Consider the following 19,686-nt stretch of genomic DNA (forward strand, 5'->3'; position numbering starts at 1 on the left):
TCTAAATATGGGATCTTCCTGCAACTCGCAAAGATCGTCTATTGTTTGCAACACAGTAGCTGCCAGGTAGTAAATTTTGCTGCCTGCAAAAAGCCCATGTTGAGGTATTGAACCACCCCACTTTCTTACTCTACAATCCATAAGGGGGCAGAATTGGATCGACAGCCATCATTGTACCTGATAGAAATGAAGCCTCTGGGACCTCTGTGTCCCAGAGGACAGGTGTTGTCTTCTGGAAAATGCATGGTGGGTGTCAGTGCCCAGGGTTTATGTGTTGAAGGCTTTAATAATAGGAGATGCTGGCTGGTAGATGGTGGAAACTTAGAAAATCACAGTCAGGAGAATTGAAAATTTTGTATTTCCCTCTTGGGGTCATTACCTGGATTGTTTATCTTTACAAGATTTGGGTTGACCTCAGGTAGCCTCTTTCCTACCTGTATGTTTGTCTACTCATCCAGTGAACACGGATCTTACCTGTTGGTAAAACTCTGCTCAGAAGTTCATTTCTTTCCCAGCCAAAGTCTCAATGGCATTGATAATCATAGCGCTAACTGCTCTTTGAAATAGGGATTTTAATCTTGAATAGCTGTTATTTAGTGAACACTTATTGTGTTCTCAGATATTGGGCTGAATTTTCTACGTACTTGGTCTTGAGTAATCCTTACAACTCTTTTCAGGAAGGAACCCATTTGATAGATGAAGAAACAGAGGCCCGGAGATGTTAAGTGACTCGCCCAAGGTCACATAGCTGTTAAATGGCAGGGCCCGGACTCATCCAGGACCATCTGATGCTAGAGCCCTTGGTCTTCATCACTCAATCCTTCTGGGCTTTAAAAATTTCATTTGAAGATTTGGGCAAATTCACATTGTGGCAAAAGGGTGATACATCATAAACAGGGATTAAGTATTAAAGAGAAGAAAGCTATCCCTCTCCTTTCTTGCTAGCTAAAAAGATGCTTTCTGGCATTTTCTAGGGAGCTGGAATCCCCTTACCCCAATCTCCCACCCTCAGATTCGTAAAATTATTTTGAATCAATCCCAAATAGCAGGGTGCTGGAGTTGGCTCATACTGACTCACAAAAACTGAGCCTGTGCCTCTCTTCCCAACTGCAAGTTCAGTGACATGTTGGTAAGCCTGGCATCAGCCACGGCAGGACTATTTCCACCATGGAAATTGGCACGGCTACAAAGCATGGCTTTTCCCCCTTGGAGGTCTGGTTATTAAACATTTACCAACAAATGAGTGCATTGACCCCAAACTAAAATCAGCATCAGGAGCAAATGGCTCACTAGGAAAAAAACAAACCCCAACAAATATTCTGACTTCCTGTGGGAATCTTTCTGGGGCTGCAGGTTTCTTTCAGGTCTGGCTGAAGTTCTGGTTCAGGTTCTGCCCTGGCCAATCACAGTAGAACCTCGACTCCTCTCAGTGGGACCACTGTATCTTTTACAGTGCAGGTGACAATGTGTGGTCACATTTCTAAAACCAACCAAAGGCAAGAAAGACGGTTCTTTTTATCTTCTCAGTCCAAGTTCTACATTATGTTCTTGCCTCCGTTGGGGAGAATGGGTGCCCAAATGTCAGAGGCAAAAATGTTGCCGCTGGTAGCTTGTTTGGGGAGATGAAATGCTACTAGACGTCCACTGGCTGAAGGGCCTTTTTCTTAGAATCTAAGCAGTCAACTGTGAAAAAAATTAGATGTTGCTTTGACCTGGAAATTCCATTTCTCAGAATCATTTTCAACTGGGCACAAAATGTATGCACAGGGATGCTTTGTACAGTACTATATGAAATGCAAAAATTTGAGAACCATCAATAGGGAAATGGTTACCTAAATTATGGCCCATCTATGCCACAGAATTCTCTACAAGTGTTCTATTAAAGGAATGTGGAAACTGTTTCAAAAATTTGAAAACTTTGTACATACCATCATGGGAAGATGTCCATAAGACTTTGTAAAACGGGGGGGGGGGCGGGGAGGGAAATCACACAGAGAAGACTATGTGGAATAGGATCCCATTTCTGTAAAAATAATTGTACATCTCTCTATATATTTATAAGGAGAAGGCATTGGAAAGATCTGAAGGAGGGACACGCCTCAGACCTTCAAAAGGAGTTTCCTCTAAGGAGGAGAATGAATGGGGGGGTCAGGGAGGATAAAAGCTTTCATCCTTGATATACTTCTGAAGATCTGAAAAATCTCAGTAGGAATAAATTGTATTCATTTATCACTTCAGCAGTTTTGTTTTAAAGAAAACATTGTGGGAAATGTTTTCAGGCTGTGGTTTTCAAACAAATTCTGCGAGCCACGAAAATATTTGGGAAATGACTAAGGTGCCATGGGGAGGGTGGGAGGGGTCTCAGGTCTCCCAGACCCCCCAAGCCTCCTGTTTCATGTAGAAGCTCCATTTGGAAAAATTTGTTTTACATTATTGGGGTTTCCATTTTTCTTTAAAGTATTTCTACTGCTTAAAAAAATTAAGGAAAGGTTATAAACCCTTGTATACCAAAGGAAGGAAGAATTTTAAATTTGTCCCAGCCCAAAAGGTGGAATTAATTGGATTTGCTGGTCTACCGCTAGATGGCATGATTTATATTTCTGGTTGCATTTGAGGTTCATTGATCTGTGCTCTGGTACAAGAGACAAGAAAGGTGTGAGAAGGATGGGGATTTGGGCGATGGGTGGTAAATGTCCTCAGGGGGAAGGCGTGAATTACAATTCAGGATTTTGGAAGAGAAAGAAGACAGAATCCACCTGCCAGACAAGACTGTGAGAGGGCACCTATATCAGCTTATTGGGGTGGGAGTGGGAGTTCCCATTGAAGGGGGAACTATTTCATTTAACTCAGCCTGGGATTTTCTCAGAGCAAATCCAATTCCTCAAGTCGGAGCCTGGACCTTTTTTGGCTCCATCCTTGCAGACCACAGGACTCTCCTTAAAGAACCAATGCCGTTCCATGCCTGCCTGTCCCTTGTTCTGCCTTGTGTGTGCAGGGCACTTCCTGCAGCAGTGGCCTCAAGGCTTCTCCCCTCTGGTGGGGACGCAGCGCACACTTTTCTTGGCCTAGACAACGTATCCTGTAGCTTCTACCTGAGTGAAACCAGCTTCTCCAGGGACCAGAACACTGAGTACTCCCTTGGGTCCAAGTGGAGATTACACGGTGGAAAGTTCACGAATTTCATTGCCCGACTTCGTGTCTATAATTTAAGAATTCCTTGAGAGGAAGGAGAAAAATAAGAACAAAGGGAAAGGGAAAGAGGAGGAAAAAGAAGAGGAGCAAGTGAAAAATAGTGGTGGGAGACATGTTCCAAGAAGAAAGGCGGAGAGAACGCTAGCTTAGCATCCAGTGGCATGCGGGCCGGTTTCTGTGGTGTCAGTACTCCCACCATGGCTGGTTGATGTGAAGCTTCCAGTGTGATGTCACCGAATGTGGAGTTAGGAAAAGGTGCTGGGAGGAGAGGTCCACAGTGGCTCCCACAACTGTATGTGCGGGGCTTCAGCTCACCCCGTTTGGATCCCACAAAGCACGTAGGAAAACTCCTAGAGCAACCCACCCCCCCAAAGCAGCAAATGGAGGGGAAGAACCAATAGGCCTTTCCTCCCCCACTGCCAAGTCTGTTGCTAGTTACGGTCGAAGGGCTGAGACCTACTTTGGATTCCAGCAGGTGATCAAGGGCTTCATGGTGTGGTGGGTGTGGTCGATCGTCAGGGCCTCGAGAAGCCAGTGGAGGGCACAGAGCTGCCGGAAGAGGGGTTCCCTGCAAAGACAGAGAGAGAGAGCACCGTGGGATCCTGTCAGAAGAGCCCTCTTCACAGTGATGGCGCCAGAGAGAGGAGTTGTGCTGGCTCCCAGTTAGAGAGCTGTGGTTGTGTTCTCGGCACGTGTGTTTCCCATGCATCAGCTCATTACACCTTTGCAGTGGGCCCGTGAGGTGTTCATTGACTAGGGCACTTTACACATGTTATTTAATTCTTCCAACAGCCTGCTGGGGTATGAGTCATTATCCATATTTTTGAGAAGAGGAGACTGAGGCTCAGAGAGGTGCAGTCAGTGTGCTCGGGGTCACACAGCTTGTTGGTGACAGAGATGGGATATGAATATCTCATGAATGCTCCCAACAGCCGTAGAAGGAGGGTACTATGATGGTGTCCTCTTTGCAGGCAAGAGACTTGAGGCTCAGAGAGGTAAAGTGAGTGGCCAGAGGTCAGTCTCGGATTTGACCCTGAGGATATAATGAGGATTTGGACCCCAGTCTGTTTCACCCCAGAGCCTGTGCTTTCATGGGCCTGAGCTCTGCTTGTTCGAGGTGCTGACGAAGCCAACACAGTGGTCACCCTGACAGTGAGGTCAGCAGAGGGTTAACCTGCAGTCCGAGTGTTTTTCCTGGAAACAAGGTGGAGTCCTCACCCACCCACACCCTCCCCAAACGATTTCTCCCCCTGCGCTAATGGCAGGACGCCTCCATTAGGAACCTGTGTAATTGCTCTTCTCTGAAACTGCGTCCTGTCTTGATTGATACTCCCCAGGGCTCCCAGGCCTGAGCTCAGAGGGACAGGAAGGCATCTACCCACCCTGCTCCAGGAAGGCCCCACCTTGGAAAGTGGAGCCCAAGCCCTGGGGCTCAACTGTGGAGCTGACCCCTGGGTATCTTGGAAATCCCTTGAGAGGTGTCCGTTTCACTCAACTTGAAGGGGAACGGCCCCTATGCACCCCACTCCCCCTCCCCAGGTACTGGGGTGGCCATGTCCACAAGGTCTTAGGAAAACCAGAGTCAGCAGTTCTCTTTTTTCTTCTCCGGAGCCCCCTCTTTCCACCTTTCCTCCCTTCTACCAATTATTGACTATTTCCTCACTTGTAATGTAAAGGGCCTCTAAGCCTTCTGGGTGTTGTCTCTTTCCCCCGTAATACCACCCTGGTCCCTGTAGGTAACCACATTTTCGTAGCTCTGGCCGCTGGGCCATGTGCTGCCTTTCGACAAGAGCCGCCGCTTGCTGTGCCATGTGCCTGGCCCTGTGCCGGACACCACACGTCACCCTCACCATCACCCCGGGAAGGTGCCAAAGGCCTGGAGAGGTGTCCCCTCTGCTGTTCCCAGCTTAGAGCCCCTGCAGCCTGGCTGCACACAGCCTGCTGAGAAAACCCCTGTGTGCAGAAGTCAGGGCGAGCTCCCAGTGGCCACTCTGTGGAAACTGCCATCCCAACCAGAACACGAGTAGGCGTAAGCATCCCCGAGAAGACAGTGATGTTTTGATTGTTCACTAAGAGAAATTGGAGAACTGCATGCAAAGGCATTCCAGGCGCTCCATGCTGTCTGCCAGGGGCAAACCTGGACACACATGGCAGACGCTTCTCTCGCTGCACAGTCGCTCACCAAAGCCTGTGAGGGACTGGTCAGCCATCTCAGAGAGGACAGGAGTGGCTGTTTCTCATTCTTAGACACCATTTCGTTTTCCCCTGTAAAGATGAAGGTCCAATCTCCTTTGACATGGCAGGATTGATCCCGCTACAGTCAATTCAGAATCTTCAGCTGGTTTGGGGATCAATGACATTGCGATTGAACGGACTGACCAGCTGTGCTCCACATTGGCTGATGGGATGACTGAGAATCTGAGAACTGACCAAGATGCCCTGCCCTGATGCGTTTTGGGAGACTGATTACAAAATGCCCTGACGCTCCACCCTTCCACCCCTGCGTCCACACACTTTGCAGTGTGGCTTTGCCTCTCCCCCATCAAGAGATGGACTCTTCGCCCCCATTCCCTGTATCTGGGCTGGACGGATGTCTTGCGTTGGCCAGTAGAAGGTGGTGGAAGGGTCATTGTGTCCATTCTGAGCCTAAGCCTCGAGAGACTGGGTGCTTAGGCTCTTGTTCTTGGAAGCTTCATGACCTCCAGGTGAACAAACCCGGGCTGGGATGAAGAGACACACGTGGCTCAGCCACCCCTGTTACCATCGCCAACAACCTGTGAATGAGGCCATCCTAGATGGGCCAACCTCCAGCTCGCCCACCGCCGGGTGCACCCACATACACACGCCCAGCCAGGATCTACCGAGCGGGCTTGGGCCAGTACAACAACCCAGCTGACTTGTACACCTGTGAGCAATTACAAATGGTTGCTGTCTTAAGCCACCCCGTGTTGAGGTGGTCTGGAACACAGTAGTAGGTCACTGATACGGTCATCAAATGCAGCAGAGCCTTTTAACAGCCAAGGAGAGGAGAGGGCAGCCCTCAGTCTAGCCCAGGAGTTGGCAAATTATAGCCAGTGGGCCAACTGCCTGTGTTTGCAAATAAAACTTCTTTGGAACACAGCCACATCCACTCGTTGTAGCGTTCATGCTGCAATGGCAAGCTTAAGTAGTTGCAAGAGAGACCTGTCTGGTGCTCCATTATTACTGTGCACGCTGTAGGGAACTAATAACTATTTGACAAATGAGTGGACAGAGAAATCTCAAATTCTTCGCACCGTGTTCATTGCCCTAAAGCCGTAGTTCTCAACAGGGAGGGGGAGGAGGCAGGGGTGTGTGTGGGTGTACGATTTTGCCCCCAGGGGACATTTGTCAATGTCTGGAGATATTTTGGTTGTCACACTGGGGGCTGGGGTGCTACTGGCATCTAGTGGGTAGAGGCCGTGGAGGGGTATGCCAAACACCCCACAATACACAGGACAGGTCTTCACAACAAATAATTTCTCGTCCCCAAACGTCAATCATGCTGAGGTTGACAAATCCTGCCCTAAAGTCAGAAGCTTCCATCTCTGTGTCTGAAATCTTCCCATTGGAAAGTGCCAACCAGCAAAAAAGAAAAAGTTGGGCTTGAAGTTCTTTGGCACAGACACAAGGGGAACAAGATGTCAAGGTGTTAGAAAGCGCGAGTGTTCTTGGGAGGGTTGATTAGCCCGTTACACCTGCAGTGAGGAGTTTATGCCTCAGGTCAGAAGACCGCAGGGCTTCTCTGGGAAACGGCTCCTTGAGTCTTGGGGAAAACGTGTCCCCTGAGCCCTGGCTGAGGTGTTGTCGCACACGCTTGGCAAAGGCTGGAGACAGATTTTATCAGGCTTTGCAAACTATTTGACATTACAGCGTCTGGCTTGGGAAAGAATGGAATGACTCAGTCCCAGCTGATTTGCCACTTAGCTCTAAACCACCCGTCTGCTTTCTGTTATTTTTATACGCCAAATAGTGTTGTCTGCTCCAGGCTCCGTGTCTCTTTCTAGAGGACAAAGGAACAGCTCCTCAGCTCCTGATACGCTCTTGCTGGTTGAGTCATTTCACCTTGGCTTTGCTTCAGAAGCTAGCAAGGCGGCTGAGCCAGGGGTGAGCTCTACTTACACGTGAGCCTCAGGTAGCGAGGGCGAAATGATGCAGCTGTGTATGGGGGTGAACGGGCGAAATATGACTCCATGCCCCCCCTTCTTACTCTTCTCGTCATCGTCCGTGCTGAAGGAAAAGCAGAGAGAAACAGAGTGAACAAGGGGCGGCAGTTTTAAACACCTCTTGCCAGGGGTTACTTGGCAGATATGACTGGGCACCACCCACATGCCAGGCAATAATGATGACCTGAGAGATGAGGGTTCTGGATGCAGCCAGTGAACAGAGCATTTAAACACCCCTGTTCTCGTGGAGCACATATTGTGGTGGAAGAGCAAAGAGAATGAACAGGATGGTAGGCAAAATGTGTGAATGCTAAGATACTAGACTAGGGGTCGGATACATTTTCTTAAAGGTCCAGATAAATATTTATGGCTTTGTGGGACAAAGCAGCCATGGATGGTATGTAAACAACATGTAATGGCAGTGTTCCAATACAACTTTATTCACAAAATCAGCCTGGGGGCTGGATTTGGCCTGCCCTCCCCGTACTGACTAGTGATAAATGCTACGGGGAGAAAAAAAAAGCAGAGCAGGGGGTTCAGAAGGACTGGAAGTGCTGGGAGTTGCCATTTTAAGCAGGGTGATTGGGAAGGTGTCCCTGAGAAGATGGCATATGATAAAAATCTGCAGACTGTAAGAGTGAGCCATTCAGATATCTGGGGGCAGAGCCTTTTGGACAGAGGGAGAACACATGCAAATGTCCTGAGGTGGGAGTGGGCTATAGAGACAGCAAGAAGGCCAGTGTGGCTGGGGTGGAGTGAGCAATAGAGAGAGAGGGGAGAGGGTGGCGGAGAGAGACCAGGGGCCTGGGGGACCATTGCAAAGACTTTGGTCTTTTCTCTGAATGACAGTAAAGGACTCTGAGCCGGCACGATCTGCCTTGTATCTGCAAAGGATCCCTTTGGCTGCTGTTTTGAGAATGACCTACTGTGGGGGCAGAGAAGACAAGTGGGGCACAGAGTAGGAATGGACCTTCCTCCTAGAAATGTGAGGAGAACCCTGGGGTCACAGAGTGAACTGAAAAATAGGACCCGAATCGAGGTCCCTGATTTCCACGTCTGTGGGCTCTTGATTCAACCCTAGAGCTGAGGAAGCCACAAGCAGAAAGACATACCTCCGTGTGCCCGGTTTTACTGGCTCAACGGTTTCCCCCGGTGGTTTAGAATATGTAGAAATTAACCCAGATTTGACACTCCTTCATCTCTGGCTTTATGTCTTCTCTCAACCACAATAATAAGACAAGTTCTACCCGTTTCTTTTTTTTCACCTTTTCAGCTGAATTTGCAGCTGAAAAACGAGGTCACTGAGCGCAGTGGGAAGGCCTGCTTGCAGGCAGAAATCTTTTGGGACATGCTTGATTTTCTTTTGCGCCTGCATCGTTTGTCAGACTTAAAACTTTTGTCTGAAAGAACTGATCCTATGGTCTTAGATCCAGAGGGGAGAAAAATAATCCCTTTTGCTTTTATAATGCACAAGATCAAACACCTTGTTTAAAAAAGTACTTAAGGACGAACACTTACACTTTTGATGCTTCTGTGATTGGAATTAGAGAAGCATAGCTCTTAGATGTGTGAGATGCTTTTCAGACTGCCTGGAAATTCAGATTTTTAGCCATAAATCTGAGGATTTTCGGTCATTGAGACCCAGAGAGAGCGCATTCTCTTTACTGTATAATAATAGCTCACAATCACCGGGGAATTAATAGATGCCAGGCTCTGTGCTAAGCATTATTTCATGTAACCCTCACAACAAACTTGGGAGTTTGGCGCCATTCGTGTGGGTGAAAAAAAGGAGTTTCAGAGAGGTACAGAGACTTGCCCGAAGTGGAACAGTCTTATGGGTGAAGTCAGAACATGAACCCCGTCCTGTGTTCGTCACCACTGCTCTCACTGGTGCAGACAGTCTGTCAATGCTGTTTTATAACCCCTGCCTCCCCACCTGCCTGCGTGTCATGGCTGTGTTGCAGTCATGGCCTCCAGTTATGTTTTAATAACCAGCCCTGTCCAGCTCCTAGAACTCACCAGACAGGGCATACCCAGACTGATGTCTACAAGAGGAGCCATCTCGTGCATATTTAAACTTATTAAACTTTAAATAAACCACGTCTCGCACACCGACACATGGATCAGAGGGGGGAGAATTGTGTCTTGTGACCATGGATTAAAAACCCCATGCAAACGAGGGACACGTTACAACCGAACTAGTTAAGTCGCCACAAGAGGCTCTTTAACAGAGGCCACCCCCTTTCCCAGCACCTCTTCATTTGCTCATTCATCTGAGCACAGCTCCTGCAAAAAAGAGCCACGAGTTCATTCCTTCTCTTTATCCCAGGGAAAGGCTGCCAGCTGGCTCGTGTCACTAAGAGTAGCGGACTCGACGAGCATCTTCCGACTCAGGGAAGGTAGAATTTGCCCTGAGCTCCTGGGACCGTCATGGAGAGCACCCTCCCCCAGCTCATGGAGATGCCTTCTCTGTATCACATGCCCCTTCAGGGGCCCATGAGGACACATCAGTGGTGGCCCATTGAGTGGCTGGATGGAGGTGGCTTAAGTCATGACTTGAGCTTTTTTTTTTCCTACCCTGAAAATAATGTTTGTGACTTGGCAAGGGACAAACACCGTCACATCCTCCTTCTTCAGCCCTGGGCTTCCTAACCGGAAATGCTGGCTGCAGGAATTTCTGGTGGGCTGATATGGATATGTGTAATCACACCTCTTTTTTGTCAACCGGGGACCTCCCATTCAGTGGTAAAGATCCTGCTCAAAAGTTACAGCTCTGGGGATTCTCCCCAGATTCCCTTTTCATCCCCTACACTTGAGGGGATGGGCATTGTGAAATAATAGAAAAAAATACATATTGGTCTCTGCCTCCGGTTTCTGGCACAGAGCTCCCAAGACCTTGTAATTTCCTAAGTGATAATCTCTCTAGGAGCATCTTTTGTTCTGATCTTTGGTCTTAGACCCTGGTTCCTGGCACACAGTTCCTAAATCTCTTGGAGTTTCATGGGTAATCGGAGGGTCTTTTGTTCTAAAGGGTGGGCTCCTGGTTGCTTTCAGGATGGGGGCTTGTCACCAGAAAGACCCAAGCTAGGATTAGATGCTTGGAACTTTCATGAGAGATCACGCCTACCTGATGCAGCCCCCATAAAAATCCCCAAAGTATGGGGTTTGGAGAGCTTCTGGGTTGGTGAATACATCCACATAATGGGAGGGTGGGGCACCCCAACTCCATGGGGACAGAAGCTTGGGACCTTTGCAGACCTCTGTCTATGTACCTCTTCGTCTGGCTGTTCATCAGTATCCTTTATGATACAATGAATTGGTAAATGTAAATCAGTGTTTCCCTGAGTCCTGTGAGCCATTCTAGAAAATTATGAAACCCAAGGAGAGGGTCACGGGAACCCTGATTTGTGGCCGGTCGGTCAGTCAGAAGTACAGGTGACAGTCTGGGACTTGTGATGGCCATCTGAGGTGGGGCGTTCTTGTGGGACTGAGCCCTTACCCTGTGGTATCTGACGCTGTCTCCAGTTTGATAGTGTCGGATTGAATTGGGTGGTAGGATCCCCAGCTGGTGTTGCAGGGAATTGCTTGGTGTGGCGAAAAAAAACACCCTTATACCTGGTGTCAGAAGTGTTGTGAATGTGTTTGTGGTCTGAGAGTAAAGGAGAAAAATATGGCAGGAGTGGTCTTTCTTTACTGTTTGAAAGGGTTTTAAAGGGTGCAATTCAATGGTATTTGAATAGATGGTTGTACAACCATTACCTCAACCTGGTTTCAAAGTATTTTCATCACCCCCAAAGGACACTCCATACCCATTAGGCAGTCACTCCCCCCACCCACACCCTTCTCCCGTAGCCCCTGGTAACCACCAATCTGCTTTCTGTAGGGGATGAATTTCAAAAACATTATGGTAAGTGAAAGAAGCCAGACACAGAAAGGTCCCATATTCTGTAATTCTACTGATAGGATCAGTAGAATTTTGTTTTTACAAACACGTACTCCTATTCCTATTTCTTGAAGGTGACGTTGTGAAGAACAGAGTTTGGGAAATGGTGCAGTCGACGGGGTATCTGCTGTGGGTTCCATTTCCTCTTTAGCCAGCAACTTGGCAATTTGGGTCCCTGAAGACAGCCCTAGTACAATGGCTGCCAACACTGCCTTCACCATGGAATCATCTAGGGGGGCTTTAGTAAGTACTGCGGCTCGGTAACACCCCCATAGAGTCTGGTGTAATTGGTCTGCAGTGCATTCTGAGTGCTGGGAGTTTAAAAACTACCCAGGGGATTCTAACGTGTAGCCAGGGCTGAGACCGCTGCTCTAATTGGACAGTGGCTGCAGTGGCCGCCATTTCTACCGTGTATTTCCCCTCTACCTCCCTCCGCACCTCGTTTCTATCCCTGATTTGTGCCTCATCTAGTCTGCACGAGCTAAGGATCTCAGGATTTTTGTCCAGGCTGCAGGGCGCAGTCCATGGAATTCGGTGTCATGCCGTGTGGGACTCAGGGATGATGCTTTCTAACTTATGACCGGAGTCTTCTCTAAGTCTCATTCCTAATCTCTAAAATGGGGTTAGTAATATGACCTATCTCATGGGAATGTTTTGAAATTTGGACAAAAAGATGTGCATAAAGCACATAGTAGACGCTCATAATTATTGAGTTATTATTATTATAATTGCTACTGTTATATGCATGGATGTTTCGTAATGGATCGACTTGATGATGACCCTTTCCCAATGAGAGGAAAGACTTTTATAAAAAATTTAAAAAAAGGGGGCGGGGCCACTTTAGTCAATAAACCAACAAACACTTTTTGTCTCCCTGCTTTGGGTGAAGGTCTGGAATGTTGATGTGGATTAAAGCGAATGAGCATAAAACATGTTATGGGAACCCAGAGTCCAAATGGGTTCTTGAGGTGGTTGGGCTGAAATCCAGGAGAGGGCGGCATTTAAGCTGGGCTTTTAATGATAAGTAGAACTTTAATTGGAAGAGGATGTAGGGAAGAGTATTGAAGGTCCAAGGAACAGCACGGGGAAAGGCTGAGAGATAGGGATGAGCCTGGGAGGGAGAGGGAAAGGGAAAGAGGCATATTTGGGGACCAGCGGGATGTCCTGTGTAGTTCTTGGCATCAGATATGAGGACAGACATATGTGGTAGAAGATATTCCACTGTCTCCCAGAAGGTGAGGCTGGCAAGGTAGGCAAGGTAGGCTGGACCAGACGGCAAGTCGTTGTTTGACCCCTGAGACGAGGCTCCCTCCCTGAGAGAACTGCCATCCCTCAGCCCAACCAGGCAGCGTTCCTTCTCCGTGGTTCTTCCTAAGACCACTGGAGCCACACCTACTTACGCCAAAAGAATATCCCCGTAATGGATTTCTGAGATCTTTCTGGCAGGTTGGAATTTATGTCTTTCTTCCTCCTTCAGTTTCTGAACTTGCTGTTGTCTCTTTTTCAATACACTCTCCTCCCTCAGTATGGTGAAATATCCGCGGCCTATCTTCACGGACTTTATCAAAAAACTAGAGAGAGATGGAAGGAGGGAAGGAGGAAGGGAGGGACGGGAGAGAGAGAGAGAGAGAGAGAGAGAGAGAGAGAGAGAGAGAACCATTAAGACACTGTCTTATTGTCTTGGGACTGCTAATTGCTTAATTGCTGAAGGGCAACTCTCATGCCTGCAGAGCAGAAGCCTTCCCACCTTTAGAATTCCAGAATCAGATAGACCTGAGCTTGAATTCTGGACCCAGCTTTTACCAAAGACCTTGAACAAATTATTTCACCTCTCCAGGTTTCTATTCCTACATCACTCCATCACTGAACAAGTACTTACTGAGTGCCTACTATGTGCCAGGCACTCTGCTAGGTGCTGGGAAATGAGCGTAGCACTTTGCACCCCACAGGATCAGATTCCTTCATGCAGGGGAAGGGGTCAGCGAGGTGCCGGGCCCCGAAGAGGGGCTCATCCATGGTAATCGACAGAGCGGGTGCTATGTGGCCTGGGCTCCCGGCCAAGGCTGCTTTCTCTTAGATTCACCCGAATGCTCTGTCTGTCTTTCAGGCTTCCAAATCCACTCATCATTAGAGAGTGTCCTGATGTTGCGAGATAACCTCATACTGTGTTTCCCCGAAAATAAGACCTAGCCGGACAATCAGCTTTAATGCGTCTTTTGGAGCAAAAATTAATATAAGACCCGATATTATATTATATTATTTTATATTATATTATAAAGACCCAGTCTTATAGTAAAACAAGACCGGATCTTATTATTAATTTTTGCTCCAAAAGGCGCTGATTGTCCGGCTAGGTCTTATTTCCTGGGAAACACAGTAGAAAGAAAACCATTACTACTCCCCCCCTCCCTAATTTCACAAATGAGGATTTTCTTGATGTAGCATAAACAAAGGAAATGCAGAGCTCACCTGGGAGCTGGGGCTGATGGGACAGCTGCGGGTTTTCATTGCTGTGTTACTGCACAGAGACCCTTGACTCCAAATTTGGTCCAGAGGTCGAGACTGACACCACACGGGCCCCGAAAGGGTATGAAGTGACTTATCACTCACATCCTGAGGCTTTCTGGGCAGCACGGGCTGAAATCAGCTTGAGGGGTGACTAGCTTAGGGTTTGACGGTGCATGGGGAGCAGAGCGGGGCGAGGGTTCCCTAGTTGCAGCGCGGTTCGAGCTCCCCGCCAGCACGCAGAGGAGCACCTGGGCTTTCTTATCAGCTTGTCCGGATGTTGGGGAGGACTGGAGGGGGGTGGGGGGCTGGAAAGCTGTCAACAGTCACATGTCAAAAAAGGAGCCAGACTCTTTTTTATTGCATTAATTCCCACCCAATTTCCGATGTGTGTTTGCCTTGAATCGTGGTATTGTTATCAAATATTCACCAGCAATTAATTGACTACTTGTTATGTGCCAGGCACTGTTCTAGGTGTTGAGATACAGCAACCAACCAAACAGCCACAAAAGTGCTGCCCTTGCAAAACTTGTATTCCACAGGGGTGGAGACAGACACAAAACAAAGAAGTAAACTGGAGACGACGGGCTATATGCTGTGGAGGAACATAAAACCGGGCCGTGGGGAGGGCGGCTGCCAGCAGTGGGGAGTGTTAGTTCCTTTAAATCGATGGCCAGCTCTGAAGGTGGCATCTGGGGGGAGATGCGAGGAAGGGAGGGAGTGAATCACGCAGGGGTCTGGGGGAAGAGTGTTCCACGTCCAGGGGAAGAGCAGGAGCAAGGGCCCTGGGCAAGTACAATGTTAAATGAAGGAAAGTTTAGTTTTCATTGAATAAAATGTTATGTGATATCACATAGTACATTTTGTGCTACTAAAATGTTGTAGTTACCTGCTTTAGATATTGGGGTTCTATTTAAGGCTTTTGTTTGACAGAAAGGTTCTACTCTAAAACACAAGGGAAGGGAAGAAGGGAAAAGGAAGGAAGGAAGGAAGGAAGGAAGGAAGGAAGGAAGGAAGGAAGGAAGGAAGGAAGGAAGGAAGGAAGGAAGGACACTGCCATGTCCCAGACTGGAAAACCTAGGAAGTACCAGGTGGTGTGGCTGCCCTGGGCACCTGCCTCCCACAGCGTTACTCCAGGGTGCTACTCTAGGAGGCAGAAGCTTTTACCATTTCCATTACGAAGCTCATCTCTACTGACTGACTCAGTCTAGTATCCTCATGTGCAGGACGTTGGGAACAGAGCTATAGGGGTCCCTCTCTGCCATCGGACTTCAATGACACTTGTCAAGTGCCTCCAGTGTGCTCTTGAGATGCAGCAACTCATCCACTTAAGAGGCTTTTTTACTGAACTAGGCAATGATGCAATTTCACATCTGTGGCAGAATTTGACCCTGCCTGCCAGTATTTCTGTGCCCCGCTCTCCCAATCCCCTCACTTGTGGGAGCATGAATTAACTTATTGATTCTCGTAGTAACTCTACGTTGTAGGTGCCGTGATTATCATTTACATTTACAGATGAGGAAACTGAGGTCCAGAAAGGGCAGGTCACAAAGCTGGAAAGGAGAAGAGCTGCGGTCTGAACCCAGGTAGTGGATTCCCTGAGTCCAGCTGTACACTGGGCTGGTTTGTAGAGCGTCAGGATGTTTCTCGGTGGGGCTGGTCGGCCTTCCACAGGAAAATCTCACCGGCTTGTCCTGGAAATCGCTTTCATTGACTGTGGAGGTCCTTGGGTAAATTGGGTGGCTTGTTATTGATTGGCAGGTGTCAGGGGGCTCCCCTTTAGCTGTGAGGGCTTCTTTGCTGTTATTTAGATTCTCTCATGGAGTGAAAGGCTGGGCTGTCAGTGAGACCTGCCAGGTCGTGGGACAGACAACGATCTTCAGAAGTGTGGGGGAGGCGCCGAGAATACTTGTCATGTGTGGTGATGGTACATGACAGTGGGGGCAGCTGCAGGGCCATTGGGCCGACCCAGTTGGCTCAGTGAGCGTTGGGCTCTGATTTCAGTCTATAACTGGACAAAAGTCTCCGTCTTTCCCTGCAAAACCTGTAACCAACTAGATCCTGAAATATATGTGCTATGGATTGAATTGTGACCCCCCAAAATTCGTAGGTTGAAGTCTTAATCCCCAGTACTTCAGACTGTGACCTTATTGGGAAACAGGGTCACTCAGACATAATTAGTTAGGATGAGGTCATATGGAATAGGGGTGACTTCTAATTCAATGTAACAGGTGTCCTTATAAAAAGGGAGAAATTGGGACACAGACACGCACACACACACAAAAACACCATGTGAAGCCAGAGGTAGTAATGGGGTGATGCTCTCCCAGGTTGAGGAACACAAAGAGTGTCAGCAAACCACGTGCTAGGAGAGAGGCATGGAATGGATTCTCTCTCACAGCCCTGAGAAGGAGCCCGTCTTCCCGACGCCTTGATCTTGGACTTGTAGCGTCCAGAAGTGTGAGGCAATAAGTAAATTTCTGTTGTTGAAGCCAGCTGGATTGTCGTGCTTTGCTGTGGCAGCCCTAGCAAACTAATCCAGTGTGATACATAGCTAAGGCCTACCTGCACTTGTGGAACAGTCTAACTCTGTTTTCTTTGACCGTGGCAGTTAACAGCATTCTTATTAATTTTATAATAAGCGACAGGCTGATGCCACAGTAAATCAAAGGGGCTTGAATATTATGATCCAGGCCCTGGGCTGGACACCTGTCATGTGTCAGATTCAGTGTTAGGCACTTACTAGGTGTCAAGGTCTGCTCAAGGCACTGGCATTACAAAGGTGAATGCATCCTCCAAGAATTCAGTCTTTACCTCTGCATCTTAGTTATCTATTTTTTGGTAGTAATTAAGAGGTTGGTAATAGATTTATTTGACTGCTTTATGACCTTATTCCAAAAAGTATTAGAGACAGAAAAAAGAAAGTGAGAAAGGCAGGAAAAACCAGAAAACAAAGTCAGGTAAGACAAGTATGAAAACCTAGGCCACTTGATCTAGTGAGCCTCCTAATGGCCAATGCAAAGAGGGAAACTCAATCCCTCACGTGATTCCTAATGACCATATGATTTTTAAAAAGCTGTTCAGATGATGCCTAGCTATTCCTGGTGCTGCACTAGGAAGAACTTTCTTTCAAGGAGCTGTACACGAGGACACTGCACAAAGCCAAGTCCGTAACAAACCCCTAGATGCAAATAGAGTGACAAATGCCTGTCTTAGCAATTAACTCTCAGAACGGGATAGGGGAGTCGGGGTTGACCAGTCTGAGGGCTCTCGCAAGCAAGTCTTCCATGGAATGGCAGCCCCTCTTCAACCAAGGCAGCCAGACTCCCTGTTGTTGGAGCTTCTGGAAAGACCTGGTGAGAGATGCACAGAGTCGGGGGAGGGTCTGGGCGCTCATATCAGATGCACCAGTCTATTCCAGGAACTTCAGTCTGCGGGATGTTCGTTCAGCGAGCTGTGAAGTGCTCCCCTGGTATCACGGAGGCCCATTTAAAAATGCTGAATATTTTAGCAAATTCCCACTTAATTCCCTGTATGTTCCCTCCATTTTCTTCATCATTATTGCTGATCACCAGGCTATTTGTGTGAAGGAGCTATTTGCAGGGAAGAGCGGTTTTTGCCTTTACATCCACTCACTGGGGGCCCCCTGTTCACTGCTTTCCATGATGTAAAACTCCCCTGGCTAACATCGCAAGAGGAACGATGGGGAGGAAAATAATTAACTGCGGCAGGCAAGCGGAGGAAGAGGGAGATTATAAAATGGAAAGTTTCCTCTACCCAGCACAACTTCCTCTTAACCAATGCATGGGGGTGGGGTTTTATTTTTAAGGGACATATGTTCTCTGTACATGAGTCTGTGTGAGCTGATGAATGCAGAACACTCACTCTGGTGAAAGGAATGCTCACAGCAGGGCTTGGCTGAGAAAGACCTAAGGGACAGGGATGGAAGGAAACAGAGCAGCCAGGTTTCCCTTCCAAGCACTTTCAGACCCCAGGGCTAGTATGTGCAGCACTTGAAGGGGACAGCCTTTGGTGGGTTCTCTACTCTGCACTCCCTTAGGCAGGCCTGAAACCTCTCTGAACCACAGTCTCTTCATCTGCAGATGTTAGTTCTTGCCTCAAAGTGCTGTTGGGAGCATTAAATGAAATGGATTAAAGGACGTAAAGAGCTCCGTGTGGTGCCTCGAACGTAGGCCTCTGTGATTGGGAGCTACTAGTCTTATCGTCAATTCACTTAACAGTCCTGAGAGGTTGGTCTGATTTACAGATGAGAAGACAGAGGGATACGGTTAAGTAAATGATGAAGGTCATAGAGCTGGAAAGTGGTAAAGCAGGGATTGGAAGCTGGTAGGGCTGATTGCAGAATTTCTGTCTCTCCGCCCACAAGCACAAGCACATTCAGTAGGAAGCTTTAAAGCTTAGAGTTTATGGATCTCTGGGCTGTTGTGCAGAGTCGATGTCTAGGTCTGCACAAGAGAAACGGGTGGCTTACTTTGTCCTCTGTAGACCATGTTTTACCCAGTCCATATACCACCTGGAGCAGATTAGGTCCCAATTCGGCAAATACTCACTTCCTCCCCTGTCCCCTACATTCAGAGGTAATATGTAATCCCCTTGGGCTTCACCAGTGTGACTTCTTTGGTCAATGGGTTGTTAGCAGGTATGACTTGAATAGAAGCTTGAAATAAGCCTGCTCATTTAGGTTTATTTAAAAGAAAACCACTGTTTCACTGAACCAGAATGAGAAAAGTATGGAACAGACTTGACTGCAGCTAATCTCAATCTAGGTCAGCCAAACCCCAGTTTACCTACAGACTCACAAACAAGGAAGAAATACTAAAAGTTACTGAGTTATGGGGCAGCTTGTTACACAGCACTATGGTGAAAATAGCTGATCAATACATCATCCATTGTAAGATACACTATTATTTTACGAACCACAAAGAGGGAAGAACCCATGCCAATTAAATTAGGCCTGATTGTTCATTGCATCTCCAATTCAGAGATGTTAAAATGTGAAAAGAAAAAAAAAAAAAAAAAAGTGCCTCTTAGGTGTGATAAAATGTGGTATTGAGAAAGACATTGCCTCAGACCTGAGAAAAGACTGTCTGGAACAGAACTTGGATCGTAAGGTAATTAACAGCCCCTCTGAGAAGTATCTAGCATGTCTGATAAAATATTTGAGCGATTTTCTGATATCCTCTAATGAGATTAAGAGTCCTTTCTGGGGCGTTAGACTTTCCCACACAGCTGGCACATCAGACTCATAATAAAGCTCGAGTCATGCTACCTAGCTCCTTACTCCTCAAAGTGTAGCCCCTGGGCCAGCGACATCTGTGTCACCTGAGAGCTTGTTAGAGAGGCAGAATCTGGGGCCCACTCCGACCTCTTGAATGAGAATCTACATTTTAACTGGACTCCCAGGTGATTCACATAGTCATTGAAATTTGAGTTCCTCCGGTCTAGCCACCTCCTCCCCTTTTTAAAAACCAAAACCGAAGCTCTCTCCAGAAAGAAATCTTTGAACTGGTTTTGTTATAAACCCGATTCTCTTGCTATAAGTCTGAAATAAAACTGAACACACACCAGCCATCAGTTTATCTCCGAAAGTTCTTTAAACTCATCTGTAGTAAGTAGATAGTCTCAGCCTTGAGGGCGCTCTGCGTACAATAAGTCTCCCATTACCTGAATCAACGTCTGTCCTTGGAGCCCTCCAGGAAACTAGGACTGCCTGTCACCTAAAACAGACACTGGCTAGCTCTCTTCACAGGTGCAGGTAAACTGCGGAGTTAGGAAGAATTGGGAGGTGGCGAAGGCAACTCAAGTTCAACCTTTCTTTTATGAGGGGTATGGGGTTAACCA

At 47.6% G+C, this 19,686-nt stretch overlaps 1 protein-coding gene and 1 long non-coding RNA gene across 7 annotated transcripts in view; one reads left to right on the forward strand and one right to left on the reverse strand.

Annotated features, from left to right (window-relative positions):
• Nucleotides 1-19,686, forward strand: part of LOC141569253 (uncharacterized) — a 295,225-nt gene that overhangs the window by 103,031 nt on the left and 172,508 nt on the right. The gene's annotated exons all lie outside the window — the stretch shown is intronic.
• CCDC60 (coiled-coil domain containing 60) overlaps nucleotides 1-19,686 on the reverse strand; it is a 126,729-nt gene that overhangs the window by 26,562 nt on the left and 80,481 nt on the right. For both annotated transcript variants that reach the window (XM_074321731.1, XM_019753964.2), the window contains exons 3-5: nucleotides 12,720-12,890; nucleotides 7,333-7,440; nucleotides 3,653-3,760 (exon numbers count right to left, since the gene is read on the reverse strand). In XM_074321731.1, coding sequence (XP_074177832.1) covers nucleotides 3,653-3,760; nucleotides 7,333-7,440; nucleotides 12,720-12,890 — 387 coding nt within the window. The remainder of the gene's footprint in view (nucleotides 1-3,652; nucleotides 3,761-7,332; nucleotides 7,441-12,719; nucleotides 12,891-19,686) is intronic.

The sequence above is a fragment of the Rhinolophus sinicus genome, linkage group LG16, assembly GCF_036562045.2.
Source record: "Rhinolophus sinicus isolate RSC01 linkage group LG16, ASM3656204v1, whole genome shotgun sequence".
Lineage (NCBI taxonomy): Eukaryota > Metazoa > Chordata > Mammalia > Chiroptera > Rhinolophidae > Rhinolophus > Rhinolophus sinicus.